The following is a 16207-nucleotide window of genomic DNA, read 5'->3' on the forward strand; positions in this document are numbered from 1 at the left end:
TCTCATCTCATCTCATCTCATCATCTCTACACTGTAAAAAAAGAATAGTCGAGAATACTTGAAATTTCAAGGCAACAGTCTGCATTAAGAATTTTATGTTTTGCCAACGATGTATGCCCATGATAATCCAAACTATGATAACACTGTTATCTTTATTAAGAATTCTTAATTAAGTCAATTTTCAATTCCTCATTCTGCCAACATAGATTTCTCTTTTTGCTGAACAGTGGCATTCACAGTAGTACAAAAAGGCAATTGAGGTTCTCACAATTTTTGGGGGGGCTTTTTTTTACCTTTATTTGGATAGGACAGTGTAGAGACAAGAAATGAGCAGGAGAGAGAGATCAGGAAATGACCTCAGGTCAGAATTGAACCCGGGTCCCCAGACTTATGGTATGGCACCTTATCCACCTGAGCCACGACAACATGATCGTCAACCGGAGAGAGAACCACATTGCCCAGCCCTTGCATTTGGGAGAGGAAACCCCGTGCCTTGGTCATTAAGAGCATGTGCTGAATAAACACCTGTGGCAATTATGTATTTTCAATTCAGATTATTCACTATTGCATATTTACACATCATTGAGGTGCACCCTATCAGTTTGATGTGGATTTTTCTGTTCATTAATAATTATTCATATTTTCTTGTCCATTCAATTGTGAATATGGAATTACTTGAACAAAGCATAGTTCTATTTTTTAGAATTATCCACATCAAGAAAATCCACATCAAACTGATAGGGTGCACCTCAATGATGTGTAAATATACAATAGTGAATAATTTGAATTGAAAATACATAATTGTCACAGGTGTTTATTCAGCGCATGCTCTGAATGACCAAGACACGTGGTTTCCTCTCCCAAATGCAAGGGCTGGGCAATGTGGTTCTCTCTCCAGTTGAAGTTCATGTTGTCGTGGCTCAGGTGGATAAGGGGCCATACCATAAATCCGGGGGCCTGGGTTTGATTCTGACCTGAAGTCATTTCCTGATCTCTCTCTCTCCTGCTCATTTCCTGTCTCTACACTGTCCTATCCAAATAAAGGTGAAAAAAGCCCCCCAAAAAATTGTGATAACCTCAATTGCCTTTTTGTACTACTGTGAATGCCACTGTTCAGCAAAAAGAGAAATCTATGTTGGCAGAATGAGGAATTGAAAATTGACTTAAGAATTCTTAATAAAGATAACAGTGTTATCATAGTTTGGATTATCATGGGCACATCGTTGGCAAAACATAAAATTATTAATGCAGACTGTTGCCTTGAAATTTCAAGTATTCTCAACTATTCTTTTTTACAGTGTAGCCGCTTTATCCTGTTCTACAGGGTCGCAGGCAAGCTGGAGCCTATCCCAGCTGACTACGGGCGAAAGGCGGGGTACACCCTGGACAAGTCGCCAGGTCATCACAGGGCTGACACATAGACACAGACAACCATTCACACCTACAGTAAATTTAGAGTCACCAGTTAACCTAACCTGCATGTCTTTGGACTGTGGGGGAAACCAGAGCACCCGGAGGAAACCCACGCGGACAACATGCAAACTCCACACAGAAAGGCCCTCGCCGGCCCCGGGGCTCGAACCCAGGACCTTCTTACTGTGAGGCGACAGCGCTAACCACTACACCACCATGCCACCCCCCAGTGAATATGTTCTGAGAAAAGATTATTTTAATGATGTATTGTTGGATAAACACTTTAGGAAGTGGGAGTGTACAAATATGCTTGCTTTATGCAAATGTATGTGGCCAGGTCAGGAAGGATAAGGCTGGACACATCAAAAAGTATTTTTGAGGGTATTTTATTTCCCCATTTTTTCTGAATGTTTTGAGCATTTGTTTGATTTTTGTAGAATATAGTAAATGAAATTATTTCAGTAGTCGTAAATCATGGCCTGAGCATGACATTGCTGGCCTATATGTGTAGGGGAGAGCGGGGTAAGATGAGCCAGAGGGTAAGATGAGCCACCCCCTGTTTCTAAGAAACAGTAAACAAATGTGACCATGTGACCACATTCAAAGGGGGGCGGGACCATTTACTTACACTTGTGGAGAGGAGCACCACATGTCAAACTAGGTGAGGGAGATATTTATAAAAATGTGTTTTTGTGCTTTCTAAGTCAATTCCATGTTTGTCCACAGTGAAGATGATTTAGAGAAGACAAAAGTAGAATAATATTTAGACACATTAGGGTTAAGTTAGTGGCTTTCTAAGCTATGATATGAATGCTAATAAAAATAATTTTGATTAGCCTAATCCCCTTTATTAGCATTTTTCTACAAAATGGTGGCCACGGGGTAAGACGAGCCATTAGATGTGGGGCAAGTTGAGCCACTGGCTCAACTTACCCCATTGGTGGCTGAGCTTACCCAATATGGATGACACTTAAGTTTTCACATTTACTGGTCATATATGACAACAACATATATATATATATATATATATGACATCAGATGAGGAAGACCAGTTGTTAGATGTGGGGGATTATGTTGTGGCAAAATTCACGGGGAAGAAGAAAGTGCATTTCTTCATTGGCCAGATAATCAAATTGGATGTCTTCGAAATAGAGGCAAGATTTGTCAAAAGAAGCCGGTCATGCCATGGCTCTGCAAGAAAGCCGACCTTTGTCTTCAAAGAGAAAGATAAGGCTGTCCTGTCAAGACAGGATATTGTGAAAAAATTGCCCCACCCCTTTACTGTTGGGGGGACAGCACGGAGGGAGAGGCAAATGGTGTTCCCTTGCAATTTGAACGCTTGGAACATTGAATAATGATGAAATGATTGATGGAATGATTGCTGCATGTTTTAGCAATGTTTTAACCTACTGAAAGAAATAAGATTTTTTGGCACTGTTCTACTGTTTTAGTAATTTCTATAATATAGTATATCTCTCATTCCCTCTCTAGCCATCCCTCTTTCTATCTATCTATGCATATCTCTCTCTCTATCCATCTATCTATCCCTCCCTATCCCATCTCGTTCTATCACCTCTCTCTTCATCTCCCCTTCTCTATGCAACGGCCCTATCCCCCACTTGATTGACTTGACTTGATTCACTGATTGCATTTCTAATAATAAAAGTTGTTTACTTTGTTAACCTAACATGTTTTGTGTTGGCTCATCTTACCCCGTGCATGGGGTAAGTTGAGCCACTTGACATTTTTTTTTCAAGAGGTAATATCACTCTAACCATAAGAGCTTATCAATTATTTTTTGCTCAGATAGTAACAGTACACTTTGAAATTTGGTATGGTGTGTAGACTGGAAGCAAAAATGGCTTTAACATGTAGTTATGATGAAAAATGTAAAAAGTGGCTCATCTTACCCCGCTCTCCCCTACAACTGCCTCTTCACCACACTGAACCTCAGAAACAGTTTAGAATTTAAATGATTTTTTTTAAATTTTTTTTATCTCAACACAAAGAAATTAATTACTTTGTAATTCAAGGACTTGAATTTGAATTATGTTCTTCATGGATGACTTCAGAGCCTTCATGGATGACATGAATATTACAACAAAGTCTGTTCCTGAAGGAAGATGGGTGCTGGAGGACATTGGCAGACTGATGACATGGTCAAAGATGAAGTTTAAGCCATCCAAGTCTAGCAGCCTGGTTTTAAAGAAAGACAAAGTTCAGGACCACTTCAGATTCAGAATAGATAGTGAAGACATTCCGACGGTTGCTCCAGTGCTTTTCAATGCTGAACCTCATCATTGTTACGCTCGACCATCTGTTCGCCGCCGTACCACTGGGGCCATGTCCCCGTCCTGGTGCCAAACGTTTAAGCGTGAGCTTTGCTTTTCTCGAGGCCCAGGCAACAGGAGCTAAACACTCCTTTTGTGGTTTCTGTAGTGTAGTGGATATCACGTTTGGCTAACACGCGAAAAGTCCCTGGTTCAAAAACAGTGCTTGTTTTCTGATTTAAAGGCAGCGTTTTTTCGAGGGTACTTGTGTGGTGAAGCGTCGGCTCTGTTAACAGTGTACACAGACATCGGTGTGGATCAGAGCTGAGTGCCGGGCCGAGTAATAAGGTGATGCGTTCTGTGACCTGTAGCTGTAGTGGACCGAGGAGTTTAGAATCCAGGCCTTAAAGCCACAGACGGGCTCAAAAGGGAATGCCAATGTTGCACAAACACACAGTGTTTTTACTAACCTCATTACAGTGATGGCTGTTTGTTTGATGACAGGGAGTAACTGTGCATGAGCAGACCATGATCTGTCGGCAGTTGTTTGCAGTTTGCTCAGCCGATCAAAACGGTGTAAAAAATAATGTGAATGATAATGTTTCTGTGCACAGAAAGGATGAAGAATGCGCTCGTCAGTGAAAAGCTGTGGCGTTCTGTTTCTTTTTGAATGTGTTTTACTGAGGGACCGTTGTTCTTAGGCCTGAGGCCCGCCCACTCCGGGTCTCAATTCGGTCCTGTAGAGAGTGTATAAAGGCTGTGGGCGCTGCGCAGTGACATGAACTAAGCGGCTTGACTTGGAGAGAGCAGCGCGATGTCTGGCAGAGGAAAGGGCGGCAAGGGGCTCGGGAAAGGAGGCGCTAAGCGGCACCGGAAAGTTCTTCGCAACAACATCCAGGGACTCACCAAGCCGGCTATTCACCGTCTGGCTCGCCGTGGTGGTGTGAAGCGCATTTCCGGCCTGATCTACGAAGAGACCCGCAGTGTGCTGAAAGTGTTCCCGGAGAACGTGATCCACGACGCCGTCACTTACACGGAGCATGCCAAGAGAAAGACCGTCACCGCTATGGATGTGATGTACGCCCTGAAACGCCAGGGACGCACTCTGTACGGCTTCGACGGGTAAACGCTCCGACACTGAATCGCACCAACACAACGGCTCTTTTAAGAGTCACCCAGACATCCACAAAGAGCTCTTTCTCCATGAGGAAGAGAAAATGAGGAGGAGGTGGGGTAGTGCTTACAGTTTTTTTTAAATAAAGCCAAGCGTATGAAACACCAGGCACAAGTAATATTTAATCGCTTCTATATGAAAACTGTGTGTGTGTAACAGATGGTTATTGAAATATAAGAATAGGGTGCATTTTACATGATATATAATTTTCCCATCAGTACTGTGAATATAAAACAGCCGGAAGGGAGACAAAGCGAGGCGGAGGGGAAGGAAGTGGGCGGAGTGGTAGGAGGTGCCCCTTATGAGGAGCTTTGGAACTCTGGCCAATAAAATAAGTTCCTGCCTCGTGTCTAATTACACTGCGGGCCTGTAAATAGAGAGGCCACGAGGCGGGCCTTATTCATTCTCCTACAGTTTACCCGAGGAGCAGCACCATGCCCGAGCCACCTAAAAGTGCGCCCAAGAAGGGCTCCAAGAAAACCGTGACCAAGGCAGCTGGTAAAGGAGGCAAGAAGTGCAGAAAGTCCAGGAGGGAGAGCTACGCTATCTACGTGTACAAGGTTCTGAAGCAGGTTCATCCCGACACCGGCATCTCGTCTAAGGCTATGGGCATCATGAACTCCTTCGTCAATGACATTTTTGAGTGTATCGCCGGTGAGTCCTCTCGTCTGGCACACTACAACAAGCGCTCCACCATCACCTCCAGAGAGATCCAGACCGCTGTGCGCCTTTTACTGCCTGGCGAGCTGGCCCAGCACGCCGTGTCCGAGGGCACAAAGGCCGTCACCAAGTACACCAGCTCCAAGTAAAGCGCGCTGCTGCTGCGGCCGCCTTCAGCAACCCAACGGCTCTTTTAAGAGCCACCCACTTTTTCATAGAAGAGCAAATTTATGTCTCTCTCTCTCTGTGCTGTTCCCTTGTTTTATAATAAATGGTCAATTTCACTGGTAACAGTGACAATAAAGGGTTCATTCATTCATTTAAATGCAGAGTTGAATAAATATTTATTTACGGAAGATACATCGAGACAAGTTGCCACATCAGGGAAACCAACCTCCATCAATGAGTAAATAAAGGAGCTATTTTACTTATAAAGCGAAAATAACAGTAAAAATTATATGGGTGCTGCGCAATTACTTTTACTGAGTAGTTTGGCTGAGTTATTAGGATGCAGTGCTGCAGCACAGCAACCTATGAGCTCCCCTAGGGGAGCCCATAGGTTGCAGTGCAAAGCACTGCAACTATTGTTCTTCTACATGTTTCTTCTTAATAGGATGCAGTGCAAAGCACAGCAACCTATGGGCTCCCCTAGGGGAGCCCATAGGTTGCAGTGCAAAGCACTGCAACTATTGTTCTTCTACGTATTTGTTCTTCTTCTTCTTATTAGGATGCAGTGCTGCAGCACAGCAGCCTATGGGCTCCCCTAGGGGAGCCCATAGGTTGCAGTGCAAAGCATTGCAACTATTGTTCTTCTACGTATTTTTTTCTTCTTCTTCTTCCTCCTACGCAAATTTCGATTTCGAATAATTCGATAACCGTACGTCGCACACAGACAAACAATATATCAAAACGTGCGGCTCGATCGGACTCGCTATGCTATTACTTTTCTCTACAGATTACGATTTTTTCGCGACGTAGTCACGAAAAAATCGTCAAAAAAAACCCCATTCATTTCTATGGAATTAATTGAAAAAAAAGCTCTTTTTCAACGTTTTTCAAACGTCCGCTGCTCTGGCATGCTTTAACCTAGAGATGTGATTCAAACTCTAAAACGTAGGAAAACTTCTCCTCTGTGGATCTGGCATTCAACTTTTCTGATCGGTTCTACACTTTCGGATCAGTCCCGGCTCAAACGCCACGTGGGTTCTGGGAGAAAATCTGGCTTTTGAATGGGTGTCTATTGCGTTACACACCAGTGAAGCTCGTTAACTTAGAGTGGAGAGAGGTTGAAAATAAAGCTCAAACTTTCTCGCTTAAACTGTGTTTTCAGCCACAAATTTCACTCTACAGACATGATTTTCTCAAAAGTAGTAGGAAAACTTGTCCTGATTCACACAATGTGTCTACCTAAACGATAGGATTTACAGTTTTTGAATGACAAGCGTCAAACTGAGGACAGGGCAGCTGACAGGCCTCATTGACACCCATTATAAACGTGAGAGAAAAGTCACTCGTTTTTAAATCGCTCTAGTATCGTTATTTTTAACACGACAGACAAAAAAATACATCATTTTATTCAGGAGACCCTTCTAGCGCTCACTGTGAAAGAATTTTATGAATAGCTGCTTCCGTTGTCGAGTTATTTGTCATTGTTCGAGGCCTGTTCCGTAGTAAAACACAGCACAAAATTCAAGACCTTGTGTGTCTTAGCTCATTGACACCCATTATAAATGTGACAGAAAAGTCAGTCATATTTAAATCGCTCTAGTGTCCTTATTTTTAATACTACAGAGAAAAAAATACATAATTTTATTCAGGAGACCCTTCTAGCGCTCATTGTGAAAGAATTTTGTGAATAGCTGCTTTCGTGGTCGAGTTATTTGTCGTTGTTCGAGGCCTGGTCCTGAGCAAAAAAACAGCAGAAAACTCAATACCTTGTGTGTCTTAGCTCTCCTGAGGCCCGTCGCCATGCCGACTGGGGCCAATGACAGGGCAGGTGGGGGGGGGGGGTTGCTGTCTCAAGCACACACATAAATCATGCTCAAAATTTCAAACTTAAACTGTGTTTTCAGCCACAAATTTCACACTACAGACATAATTTTCTCAAAAGTAGTAGTCACACTTGTCCCAAAAAAACCCCATTCATTTCTATGGAATTAATTGAAAAAAAAGCACTTTTTCAAACATCCGCTGCTCTGGCATGCTTTCACCTAGAGACGTGATTCAAACTCTAAAACGTAGGAAAACTTCTCCTCTGTGGATCTGGCATTCAACTTTTCTGCTAGGTTCTACACTTTCGGATCAGTCCTGGCTCAAACGCCATGTGGGTTCCGGGAGAAAATCCGGCTTTTGAATGGGTGTCTATTGCGTTACACACCAGTGAAGCTCGTTAAGTCAGAGTGGAGACGGCTTGGGAAAAAAGCTCAAACTTTCTCGCTTAAACTGTGTTTTCAGCCACAAATTTCACTCTACAGACATGATTTTCTGAAAAGTAGTAGGAAAACTTGTCCTGATTCACACAATGTGTCTACCTAAACGATAGGATTTACAGTTTTTGAATGAGAAGCCTCAAACTGAGAAGAGGGCAGCCGAGAGGCTTCACTGACACCCATTATAAACGTGACAGAAAAACAGCCTCGGTCGGCATGACACTTCACCTTAGCCGCCCACTTTATTAGGAACACTTCTGTTCGTACATACAAACTACAAACACTCTTCTTAGAGTTTAGAGTTTATTAGGATGCAGTGCAAAGCACTGCAACTATTGTTCTTCTACGTATTTCTCTTCTTCTTCTTCTTCTTCTTCCTCCTACGCAAATTTCGATTTCGAATAACTCAATAACCGTACGTCGCACACAGGCAAACAATATATCAAAACGTGCGGCTCGATCGGACTCACTATGCTATTACTTTTCTCTACAGAATACGATTTTTTCGCGACGTAGTCGCGAAAAAAATGCCCCAAAAAACCCCATTCATTTCTATGGAATTAATTGAAAAAAAAGCTCTTTTTCAACGTTTTTCAAACGTCCGCTGCTCTGGCGTGCTTTAACCTAGAGACGTGATTCAAACTCGAAAACGTAGGAAAACTTCTCCTCTGTGGATCTGGCATTCAACTTTTCTGCTAGGTTCTACACTTTCGGTTCAGTCCCGGCTCAACCGCCATGTGGGTTCTGGGAGAAAATCCGGCTTTTGAATGGGTGTCTATTGCGTTACACACCAGTGAAGCTCGTTAACTTAGAGTGGAGAGAGGTTGAAAATAAAGCTCAAACTTTCTCGCTTAAACTGTGTTTTCAGCCACAAATTTCACTCTACAGACATGATTTTCTCAAAAGTAGTAGGAAAACTTGTCCTGATTCACACAATGTGTCTACCTAAACGATAGGATTTACAGTTTTTGAATGACAAGCATCAAACTGAGGAGAGGGCAGCTGACAGCCCTCATTGACACCCATTATAAACGTGAGAGAAAAGTCACTCATTTTTAAATCACTCTAGTGTCGTTATTTTTAACACGACAGACAAAAAAATACATCATTTTATTCAGGAGACCCTTCTAGCGCTCACTGTGAAAGAATTTTGTGAATAGCTGCTTCCGTTGTCGAGTTATTTGTCATTGTTCGAGGCCTGTTCCGTAGTAAAACAGCACAAAATTCAAGACCTTGTGTGTCTTAGCTCATTGACTCCCATTATAAATGTGACAGAAAAGTCAGTCATATTTAAATCGCTCTAGTGTCCTTATTTTTAACACGACAGAGAAAAAAAATACATCATTTTATTCAGGAGACCTTTCTAGCGCTCATTGTGAAAGAATTTTGTGAATAGCTGCTTTCGTGGTCGAGTTATTTGTCGTTGTTCGAGGCCTGGTCCTGAGCAAAAAAACAGCAGAAAACTCAATACCTTGTGTGTCTTAGCTCTCCTGAGGCCCGTCGCCATGCCGACTGGGGCCAATGGCAGGGCAGGTGGGGGGGGGGGGGGAGTTGCTGTCTCAAGCACACACATAAATCATGCTCAAAATTTCAAACTTAAACTGTGTTTTCAGCCACAAATTTCATACTACAGACATAATTTTCTCAAAAGTAGTAGTCACACTTGTCCCAAAAAAACCCCATTCATTTCTATGGAATTAATTGAAAAAAAAAGCACTTTTTCAAACATCCGCTGCTCTGGCATGCTTTCACCTAGAGACGTGATTCAAACTCTAAAACGTAGGAAAACTTCTCCTCTGTGGATCTGGCATTCAACTTTTCTGCTAGGTTCTACACTTTCGGATCAGTCCTGGCTCAAACGCCATGTGGGTTCCGGGAGAAAATCCGGCTTTTGAATGGGTGTCTATTGCGTTACACACCAGTGAAGCTCGTTAAGTCAGAGTGGAGACGGCTTGGAAAAAAAGCTCAAACTTTCTCGTTTAAACTGTGTTTTCAGCCACAAATTTCACTCTACAGACATGATTTTCTCAAAAGTAGTAGTAAAACTTGTCCTGATTCACACAATGTGTCTACCTAAACGATAGGATTGACAGTTTTTGAATGAGAAGCCTCAAACTGAGAAGAGGGCAGCCAAATGGCCTCATTGACACCCATTATAAACGTGACAGAAAAACAGCCTCGGTCTGCATGACACTTCACCTTAGCCGCCCACTTTATTAGGAACATTTCTGTTCGTACATACCAACTACAAACACTCTTCTTAGAGTTTAGAGTTTATTTTATTTTTAAAAGGGACAGTGCACAAATTAAACATTATATTTGTGGTAAGGACAGATGTCTGTCCCAGGTTATAGCAGTACATGCTAATTTCCACCTGTAGTCACTTTTTGTTTATACTCTTGAATAGCTCTTCTTCTTGACGGCTGCTGTCTCAAGCACACACATAATCATTGCATTGAAACATCATTGCAGGTCACACATTCACAGCCAGCGAACATGCGTGACCGAATTGCTTCGCGCACTGCATCCTCTCACAATTTCCCCCGGGGAATTGTCCAGTCTAGTTTTATTTTTAAAAGGGACAGTGCACAAATTAAACATTATCCTTGTGGTAAGGACAGATGTCTGTCCCAGGTTATAGCAGTACATGCTAATTTCTGCCTGTAGTCACTTTGTTTATACTCTTGAATAGCTCTTCTTCGTGATGGCTGCTGTCTCAAGCACACACAATCATTGCATTGAAACATCATTGCAGGTCACACATTCACGGCCAGCAAACATGCGTGACCAAATTGCTTCGCGCACTGCATCCTCTCACAATTTCCCCCGGGGAATTGTCCGGTCTAGTTAGGATGCAGTGCTGCTGCACAGCAACCTATGGGCTCCCCTAGGGGAGCCCATAGGTTGCAGTGCAAAGCACTGCAACTATTGTTCTTCTACGTGTTTCTTCTTCTTCTTCTTCTTCCGTATTCTTCTTCTTCCTCCTACGCAAATTTCGATTTCGAATAACTCAATAAACGTACGTCGCACACAGACAAACAATATATCAAAACGTGCGGCTCGATCGGACTCGCTATGCTATTACTTTTCTCTACAGAATACGATTTTTTCGCAACTACGTCATGAAAAAAATCGCCCAAAAAAACCCCATTCATTTCTATCGAATTAATTGAAAAAAAAGCACTTTTTCAAACATCCACTGCTCTGGCATGCTTTCACCTAGAGACGTAATTCAAACTCTCACACGTAGGAAAACATCTCCTCTGTGGATCTGGCATTCAACTTTTCTGCTAGGTTCTACACTTTCGGATCAGTCCCGGCTCAAACGCCATGTGGGTTACGGGAGAAAATCCGGCTTTTGAATGGGTGTCTATTGCATTACACACCAGTGGAGCTCGTTTGCTTAGAGTGTAGAGAGCTTGAAAAAATAGCTCAAACTTTCTCGCTTAAACTGTGGTTTCAGCCACAAATTTCACTCTACAGACATAAATTTCTCAAAAGTAGTAGGAAAACTTGTCCTGATTCACATAATGTGTCTACCTAAACGATAAGATTTACAGTTTTTGAATGAGAAGCCTCAAACTGAGGAGAGTGCAGCCGAGAGGCCTCATTGACACCCATTATAAATGTGACAGAAAAGTCACTCATTTTTAACACTACAGACAAAACATTACATTAGTTTATTCAGGAGACCCTTCTAGTGCTCACTGTGAAAGAATTTTATGAATAGCTGCTTTCGTTTTTGAGTTATTCATTGTTGTTTGAGGCCTGCTCCTGAGCAAAAAAGAGTGGAAAACTCACAAGTCCTTGTGTGTCTTGGCTCTCCTGCTCAGGCCTGTCGCCATGCCGACTGGGGCCAGTGAGGGAGTGTGGGGGGGGGGGAGGCTGCTGTCTCAAGCACACACACAAATCATGCTCAAAATTTCAAACTTAAACTGTGTTTTCAGCCACAAATTTCACACTACAGACATAATTTTCTCAAAAGTATTAGACACTTGTCCTGATTCACACAATGTGTTTACCTAACCGATAGGATTTACAGTTTTTGAATGAGAAGCCTCAAACTGAGGAGAGTGCAGCCGAGAGGCCTCATTGACACCCATTATAAACGTGACAGAAAAGTCACTCATTTTTAACTCGCTCTAGTGTCCTCATTTTTAACACTACAGACAAAAAATTACATCAGTGTATTCAGGAGACCCTTCTAGCGCTCACTGTGAAAGAATTTTGTGAATAGCTTCTTTCATTGTCGAGTTATTTGTCGTTGTTCGAGGCGTGCGCCTAAGCAAAAAACAGCAGACACCTGACAAAATCTTGTGTGTCTTAACGCTCCTGCTCAGGCCCGTCGCCATGCCGATTGGGGCCAGTGAGGGAGCAGAGAGAGGGGGGCTGCTGTCTCAAGCACACACATAAATCATGGCATTGTAGCTTCATAGCAGGTCACACATTCACGGCCAGCAAACATGCATGACCGAATTGCTTCGCGCACTGCATCCTCTCACAATTTCTCCCGGGGAATTGTCCAGTCTAGTTTAAAATGTTTTATTTGTCTCTGTGGATAAATGGAAATCTGCCTTGTGACAATGTCCATTGTTAAAAACACAGAACGTGTGTGAAGTGATAAATGTATTGAAATACATATAAGGTTTTGTCCTTGATACATATAGACCAATTATTAAATACAACATTACCTTTGCTCATTTCCAAGCAGCAGAGAAAACTTTCTGCTTCTCTCTTCTGATTACTGAAGCGGCACTCAGACACCACAATATCTAAAAGGACAGGGACAAAAACCTGTCAGTCAAATCGCGAGGAGTTCTAGAACTCTGGCCACTGTGTCCTAACAGCTGTTCTGTTTCACTGCTCCAACTCCACTCTAACCATGAGCTCAAACAGAATGGTGTTCCGTGCAGGGTATGGAGACGGGCTCGTTTCTGTGAGACAGTGAGGTGGCTCTTAAAAGAGCCTTTGTGTGTTAGACGGAGTCCTGGAACTGATTTGGTGGAAAAGGGGCATGAGGGAGTTCCAGGGCTGGTTCGGGGCCAGTGCTTAGTTTGGAACCAGGTTTTCTGTTTCCACTGACAAAGAACTGGCTCTGGGGCCAGAAAAAAACCGGTTCCAGGCTAAGCACTGGCCCCGAACCAGCCCTGGAACTGATTTGGTGGAAAAGGGGCATGAGGGAGATCCGCCGTTATCAGAAATCTACTGAGCTGCTCATCCGTAAGCTGCCCTTCCAGTGCCTGGTAAGAGAAATCGCTCAGGACTTTAAGACCGATTTGCACTTCCAGAGCTCGGCTGTCATAGCACTGCAGGAGGCGAGCGAGGCATACTTGGTCGGCCTGTTCGAGGACACTAACCTGTGTGCCATCCACGCCAAGAGAGTGACCATCATGCCCAAGGACATTCAGTTGGCACGGCGTATTCGCAGAGAGCGTGCTTAAATGCAGACTCCATCTAACACACACAAAGGCTCTTTTAAGAGCCACCTCACTGTCTCACAGAAACGAGCCCGTCTCCATACCCTGCACGGAACACCGTTCTGTTTGAGCTCACGGTTAGAATGGAGTCGGAGCAGTGAAACAGAACAGCTGTTAGGACACAGTGGCCAGAGTTCTAGAACTCCTCGCGAATTGACTGACAGGTTTTTGTCCCCGTCCTTTTAGATATTGTGGTGTCTGAGCGCCGCTTCAGTAATCAGAAGAGAGAAGCAGAAAGTTTTCTCTGCTGCTTGGAAATGAGCAAAGGTAATGTTGTATTTAATAATTGGTCTATATGTATCAAGGACAAAACCTTGTATGTATTTCAATACATTTATCACTTCACACACGTTTTGTGTTTTTAACGATGGACATTGTCACAAGGCAGATTTCCATTTATCCACAGAGACAAATAAAACATTTTAAATAACTCAGCCAAGCTACTCAATAGAAGTAATTGCACAGCACCCATATAATTTTTACTGTTATTTTCACTTTATAAGTAAAATAGCTCCTTTATTTACTCATTGATGGAGGTTGGTTTCCCTGATGTGGCAACTTGTCTCAATGTATCTTCCGTAAATAAATATTTATTCAACTCTGCATTTAAATGAATGAATGAACCCTTTATTGTCACTGTTACCAGTGAAATTGACCATTTATTATAAAACAAGGGAACAGCACAGAGAGAGAGAGAGACATAAATTTGCTCTTCTATGAAAAAGTGGGTGGCTCTTAAAAGAGCCGTTGGGTTGCTGAAGGCGGCCGCAGCAGCAGCGTGCTTTACTTGGAGCTGGTGTACTTGGTGATGGCCTTTGTGCCCTCGGACACGGCGTGCTGGGCCAGCTCGCCAGGCAGTAAAAGGTGCACAGCGGTCTGGATCTCTCTGGAGGTGATGGTGGAGCGCTTGTTGTAGTGTGCCAGACGAGAGGACTCACTGGCGATACGCTCAAAAATGTCATTGACGAAGGAGTTCATGATGCCCATAGCCTTAGATGAGATGTTGGTGTCGGGATGAACCTGCTTCAGGACCTTGTACATGTAGATAGCGTAGCTCTCCCTCCTGGACTTTCTGCACTTCTTGCCTCCTTTACCAGCTGCCTTGGTCACGGTTTTCTTGGAGCCCTTCTTGGGCGCGCTTTTAGGTGGCTCGGGCATGGCTCTGCTCCTCGGGTAAACTGTAGGAGAATGAATAAGGCCCGCCTCGCGGCCGCTCTATTTACAGATCCGCAGTGTAATTAGACACGAGGCAGCAACATATTTTATTGGCCAGAGTTCCAAACCTTCTCATACGGGGCGCCTCCTACCGCTCCGCCCACTTCCTTCCCCTCCGCCTCGCTTTGTCTCCCTTCCCGCCGTTTTATATTCACAGCACTGATGGGAAAATTATATATCATGTAAAATGCACCCTATTCTTATATTTCAATAACCATCTGTTACACACACACAGTTTTCATATAGAAGCGATTAAATATTACTTGTGCCTGGTGTTTCATACGCTTGGCTTTATTTAAAAAAAAACAAACAAACAAAAAAAAACTGTAAGCACTACCCCACCTCCTCCTTGTTTTCTCTTCCTCATGGAGAAAGAGCTCTTTGTGGATGTTTGGGTGACTCTTAAAAGAGCCGTTGTGTTGGTGCGGTTCAGTGTCGGAGCGTTTAACCGCCGAAGCCGTACAGAGTGCGTCCCTGGCGCTTCAGGGCGTACACCACATCCATAGCAGTGACGGTCTTTCTCTTAGCATGTAAGTGATGGCGTCGCGGATCACGTTCTCCAGGAACACTTTCAGCACACCGCGGGTCTCTTCGTAGATCAGGCCGGAAATGCGCTTCATACCGCCACGGCAAGCCAGACGGCGAATAGCCGGCTTGGTGAGTCCCTGGATGTTGTCGCGAAGAACTTTCCGGTGCCGCTTAGCGCCTCCTTTCCCGAGCCCCTTGCCGCCCTTTCCTCTGCCAGACATCGCGCTGCTCTCTCCAAGTCAAGCCGCTCAGTTCCTGTCACTGCGCAGCGCCCACAGCCTTTATACACTCTCTACAGGACCGAGTTGAGACCCGGAGTGGGCGGGCCTCAGGCCTAAGAACAACGGTCCCTCAGTAAAACACATTCAAAAAGAAACAGAACGCCACAGCTTTTCACTGACGAGCGCATTCTTCATCCTTTCTGTGCACGGAAACATTATCATTCATATTTTTTTTCGCCGTTTTGATCGGCTGAGCGAACTGCAAACAACTGCCGACAGATCATGGTCTGCTCATGCGCAGTTACTCCCTGTCAACAAACAAACAAACAAACAAACAGCCATCACTCTAATGAGGTTAGTAAAAGCACTGTGTGTTTGTGCAACATTGGCGTTCCCTTTTGAGCCCGTCTGTGGCTTCAAGGCCCGGATTCTAAACTCCTCGGTCCACTACAGCTACAGGTCACAGAATGCAGAACATCAACTTATTTCTCGGCCCGGCACTCAGCTCTGATCCACACCGATGTCTGTGTACACTGTTAACAGAGCCGACGCTTCACCACACAAGTACCCTCGAAAAAACGCTGCCTTGTTTTTCTTCCTTCCCCAACCTAAACGCTGGGTCGAGGCTGTGGGGTCATATTCTTGGGTTATTTTAACTCATTCTGAGTTGCTTTCTATAACCCAGCTGCTGGCTTGGTGGTTGAGGACAGTCAGGTATGATGCAATCTACCCAGCAGCTGTGTCCATTTAAATCGGTCGTTATAGTATTTGTGCTATATTACAATTAAAAAAACAAAAATCTATTCTTCCAACTGTCCTG

General features: G+C 43.7%; 4 protein-coding genes and 1 pseudogene across 4 annotated transcripts; 3 read left to right on the plus strand and 2 right to left on the minus strand.

Annotated features, from left to right (window-relative positions):
* The first annotated feature begins 1940 nt into the window (after positions 1–1940).
* Positions 1941–4809, plus strand: LOC132901309 (uncharacterized). The gene is made up of 2 exons (XM_060943615.1): positions 1941–1952; positions 4489–4809. The coding sequence occupies exons 1-2, from the start codon at positions 1941–1943 to the stop codon at positions 4807–4809; spliced, it is 333 nt and encodes a 110-aa protein (XP_060799598.1).
* A 482-nt stretch (positions 4810–5291) lies between these two features.
* Positions 5292–5716, plus strand: LOC132864562 (histone H2B-like). The gene has a single exon (XM_060897995.1). The coding sequence runs from the start codon at positions 5292–5294 to the stop codon at positions 5664–5666; it is 375 nt and encodes a 124-aa protein (XP_060753978.1). The 3' UTR covers positions 5667–5716.
* Positions 5717–13120: 7404 nt separating this feature from the next.
* Positions 13121–13387, plus strand: LOC132864590 (uncharacterized). Its single transcript, XM_060898010.1, has one exon. The coding sequence runs from the start codon at positions 13121–13123 to the stop codon at positions 13385–13387; it is 267 nt and encodes an 88-aa protein (XP_060753993.1).
* Positions 13388–14206: 819 nt separating this feature from the next.
* LOC132864563 (histone H2B-like) lies at positions 14207–14581 on the minus strand. The gene has a single exon (XM_060897996.1). The coding sequence runs from the start codon at positions 14579–14581 to the stop codon at positions 14207–14209; it is 375 nt and encodes a 124-aa protein (XP_060753979.1).
* Positions 14582–15082: 501 nt separating this feature from the next.
* On the minus strand, positions 15083–15406 carry LOC132864591 (histone H4-like; annotated as a pseudogene).
* Between the last annotated feature and the right edge of the window lie 801 nt (positions 15407–16207).

The sequence above is a fragment of the Neoarius graeffei genome, chromosome 17, assembly GCF_027579695.1.
Source record: "Neoarius graeffei isolate fNeoGra1 chromosome 17, fNeoGra1.pri, whole genome shotgun sequence".
In the NCBI taxonomy this organism is placed as follows: domain Eukaryota; kingdom Metazoa; phylum Chordata; class Actinopteri; order Siluriformes; family Ariidae; genus Neoarius; species Neoarius graeffei.